Source organism: Hippocampus comes, unplaced genomic scaffold, assembly GCF_001891065.2.
Source record: "Hippocampus comes isolate QL1 unplaced genomic scaffold, H_comes_QL1_v1.1 scaffold299, whole genome shotgun sequence".
Classification (NCBI taxonomy): Eukaryota; Metazoa; Chordata; class Actinopteri; order Syngnathiformes; family Syngnathidae; genus Hippocampus; species Hippocampus comes.
The window spans coordinates 884,962-889,248 of record NW_017805694.1 but is presented as its reverse complement, the minus strand read 5'-3'; the positions used below and the strand labels follow the sequence as shown (position 1 = coordinate 889,248).

The following is a 4,287-nucleotide window of genomic DNA, read 5'->3' as shown; positions in this document are numbered from 1 at the left end:
GGGGGGGGAATAGCATCATCGGTATATCACCGCCGCGCGACACGTCAGCCCCTAAACGAGGAAGCCGCCACAAGAGAAGCACGCAAAGCGTTTAGCTTGACGCGGTCGAGTCAAAAGGCAGATTGAAGGATTTAAGCCCCCCCCCCCCTTCCCTCCACCCCCATCTAGCACACCGACAGCAAAGTCACGTTGTTTTTCTGGCTGCGTGGCACAGAAAAAAACCAAAATAAAAGCAGAAAAAAAAAAAAATGCAGCCACAGAAGACTCCGAAAAAAGAGGCTCTAACAGGGAGCGACGCGCAGCGAGCACTCATTCGGGCGTTTGTAATTCGGACGGACCAGCGGGCGGGAAAAAGAGGTTAAAGTGGGGTCACGGGACCGCAGGGGGCATCTGTCGCAGCGGTGTCCGAGCCCGAAGAAGAAAGAAGACGGAGCGCGCCTGTCACAAGCGTCACCCGGACGGCAGGCAAGGCGAGGCGAGGCGGAGGAGGAGCAAAGATGGCCGTCAAGCCGACGTCTGCCGCCGGTCGCGGAGGTCAACAAACGTAAAGAAATGCGGGCAACTTGTCAAAAGTGTCCCTCGGTCATGGACGAAGAACCTTTGACATCGGACACGAACAACGTGTCCCAAAACTTTTGTCGCTGATTTGGCATCTTTCGAACTCGCTACGCGGCGGATCGCAGCACGAGAGCCTCCCGGTTCGTCGGAGAGAAAAATCCACACATTTTTGTTGGATTTGAAATCGTTCGTTTTTGATTTCCCGGTCAGCCTTTTGACATCGGCCTTTCGATGGCGTGGAAAAAGTTTTGCGGCGGTGCTAGTTCCGAGCGGGAACGAATACGGACTATTCGGCGGTTGCTGACATGACATTGTTCAGACGTCAACGTGAGTCCAAGAAACACAACGCCCGGAATGCGCACACGTTGACACACTTGGAAAAAAAGCAGACGCCATTGTAGGATAACGCGCAGCCGAGTGCGCGCGTGTAACCCGAGACGTTAAATCCGCAAAAATCTTGCGGCGTTCTCAGAGAAGCAGAAGCGGGACAAAAGGTGGGCCGACAGTCTTTTCAAGGCGGCGGGCGAGTTCCTTTGAAGCGCGCTTTGCCGCCGCGCACCTGCGAGCCTCGACGGCCTCTTCCCGGCAGCTGCCGAGGAAGCCGAGCCGCCTCGGGTTGCCGGCGCACAAAAGGGGCGGGCCGGCGCCGGAGGCCGAGGTGCGCCTTACATTATAATTTGGCAGGAAATCTGCGCGGGAACCCGAGAACAAAATGGAGGACGGGGGCTGCGGATTAAGGAAGGCTCCGACGGCTCCTTCGCATCGCGTCGGACGCTTAATCGCGCACTCGTCGGTCGGTCGGCCGGGCGCGAACAAACGGATTAGCGCAGATGTCGTGGCGAGAGCATCGTCGAATGCTTTCATATCGACTGTCGCGCTTTGAGTTGGAAACAAATCCAACATCGTATTCCACCCCCATACCCCCCTCGCCGACATGCAGGGATGACCAAGCGACTTTCGACCAAAGTAACTACCTCCCTTCCCAAACTAGCGAGCCAACTGTTCGCTAGCTAGCTTGCGGAGAAACGCAAAGCGCTGCCCAACCCGGTCCGTTGGTGGAGGCAAACGCGGTGGAGCGGCGCTTGGCTGTTATGCTGCACGCAAATGCCAAAATCCAGGTTAGGTTGGAAACGCTGGGCCCCGCCCCACCGTAAACTTTGACGAAGGGCTTTGAAGCACGTTTCGATTCTGTCCTGAAAGCTCGAAAACAAAGACGGGAAAGCGTCCATCTCATTGGCGAGGAGAAGCGCTCGAGTCAATTGTCACGAAGAGATCAATGAGCAGCGGCTAGAGAAATTGGATCATTTCCGCGCATCGGCACCCGTTTGGGAGTGCCCCGAACTAACAGGAACAGGAACCGATCACCTCGCCGACTAACTTTCCTGAAACGTCAACAAACGCTTTCATATTTTTGGAAAATATGTTCGTTCATTTTAAACTTTATCGCTTTTTTAAAACAGCGATTAACTACTAACACACCCACACCCACACACACACACAGAAGGATGATGAATTGAAAAAGAAAAAAAGACTTACGGGAACTTCCACGTATTTGGTAGCTGCTTTCACCTTGGTCGGAGAAAGAAGAGGAAGACAAAAAAAAAAAAAAGTTAAGTGAGTAGAGCGGGAAAAGATTTCATTTGCGGCCTTGAAGAAATAACAAAGCGGGCGGGCGCGCGCTGACCGTGAAGGAGAGGATGGACGACAACAAAGTTCCTTCGTCGTATCTCGACAGCTTGGACAGAACCGCGTCCAACACTGCACACAACTACACGACACACACACACACGTACGAAAATCAATACGTGCAGTTCGACGCGTCAACATGACAGACGTATCCTAATCGAAACGTGCGCACTTGGAAAGGCGCAGGCATGACTTCAGAACGTGATGTATTTGAAAATGTAGTATACAGCACATATTCAGAAGATATTTATGTAGTGCTATCAGTGTTGTCAAACGATTAAAAGATTTAATCGCGATCAAATGTATAATTGCATAGTTAACTCAGAATTAGCCGTAATTAATCACAGATTTTTATCTCTTCTAAATTTCCTCTGATTTCTTTTTCTCCCATTTTTCCCATTTTAATGCTCTCATCAACATGGAATCGTGGATCAGTTTTCTTGGTGCAAAATGCAAATATTTACTGAAACAACAATTTTGATTTTCAATTTGACATGAACATTTTTCACTTGAAGCAGTTATTCAAACTGAGAGCACATTTGATGATTTTAGAGCAATGTAACATCCAGCCAGCGGTGCCGTCACCTTGGATACGAGAGCGGAGATCATGTCTTGGAAGGTGGCGTCGATCAGCACGTCGATCTTGGAGTGGTAGTGTTGCTGCGGGTGGGGGTGGGGGGGAGGCAGTGATTCAGCTGCGGTCATTTCGTTGACAAACCACGACGACGACGTGATGCTCGCATGCCAAGTTGGCCGTTTTGTAGCGCTGTGCGGAGGTGTTGTGAGAAAAGCTTGTCCCCGACCTCTGGTTGGATCCCTCCGTGACAATGATAGAACAAGCCGGGAAATACGGTAACCTTTGTTTGTTTGGTTTTTTTTTTCCTTTTCCAAAATCACATCTTCATTGCACACGTTTTGATGTTGCCAGCAAATTAATCTTGTAAAAAAAAAAAAAAAAAAAAAAAGACCGAGAAATGATCGAGTCCCAACTCATGTTTGCTGTCCGTGCGTTGTCTTTGAGGGGAACATCGCCCCTGCCAACATGGCTGCCGTGTCGGTTCGCCAGACCGCTTTAGCTCGCTAGCATATTTTTCGTCTTCATATCTGTGAGTATACGAGGGTCAGTAGAAACGAACAAAAATAACAACTAAAATTGAAATCACAAAATCAAAAAAAAAATGCTTTTCAAAAAAAAAAAAAAAAAAAACAAACCGTAATTGTAGTTATATAATGACGGGATAGTATTGCCGTATGTCTGTACAGAAGAAGGTCAAAGACAGTCATTTGAGAATTGCAGTTTACTTTGCTCAATTACTCAAGACTTTGTTAGCCCCCCCCCCCATCTTACACCCAACAAATACTCCAGGTGTTTAAAACTAAACAAAAAAAAAGACAAAAACACACAAAAAAGTGGATTAAAAACAAAACTAAATGAAGCATTTTTGAGAATCCCGACCCCCGAATAAAAGGAACTTACCTGCTCTAAAAACTAATTGAAAATGTGTGAATTAAAAAAAAAAAACAACAAAAGTGAAAATAAACTAAAAATGAACTGTCACGGAAAAATCCCAAACGATTCGAACCCTGTACTGTACTGCTACTCAGGACATTTGCTCCGCTGAGTGAATCTTCCGAGAGGATAAAGAATATATGTTGCTATCGGAATCATTCAGTCTTTCCCTATTTCCTAATCACGACGGGGGGGGGGACGTGAAGTGGACGTTTTAGGAACTCTCTCGGCGCACGAAATGAAAAGGTGGGCAAGGAGGGCCAGCCCGAGACCTGTCGTGGTGCGAGTGAAGCAGCTAATGGAGTTTGGATCGCCACAGTGTGAATGACATGGTGGAATGCGAAGGCTACGTTTAGTTTTGCAGTTGGGTTTTTTTTTTGGTGTGCGCCGCACAACAATTAGCGCAAACTCGCCGGACTGTCCCGCCGCCGCTCAAGACCAAAGGTGCGCGGCAGATTCAATTAATCCGCCATTTCACGTCTGCAAAAAAACATATTCATGCCACCTTTCCCCTGGCGAAGCGGGGAGGGGGT

The 4,287-nt window shown here is 48.5% G+C and overlaps 1 protein-coding gene across 1 annotated transcript in view; it reads right to left on the bottom strand.

Moving 5' to 3' along the window:
* The window catches only part of cadps2 (Ca++-dependent secretion activator 2), a 55,933-nt gene that overhangs the window by 5,465 nt on the left and 46,181 nt on the right, over nt 1-4,287 (bottom strand). Inside the window, exons 23-25 of the mRNA XM_019881766.1 lie at nt 2,830-2,904; nt 2,243-2,326; nt 2,095-2,127 (exon numbers count right to left, since the gene is read on the bottom strand). Coding sequence (XP_019737325.1) covers nt 2,095-2,127; nt 2,243-2,326; nt 2,830-2,904 — 192 coding nt within the window. The remainder of the gene's footprint in view (nt 1-2,094; nt 2,128-2,242; nt 2,327-2,829; nt 2,905-4,287) is intronic.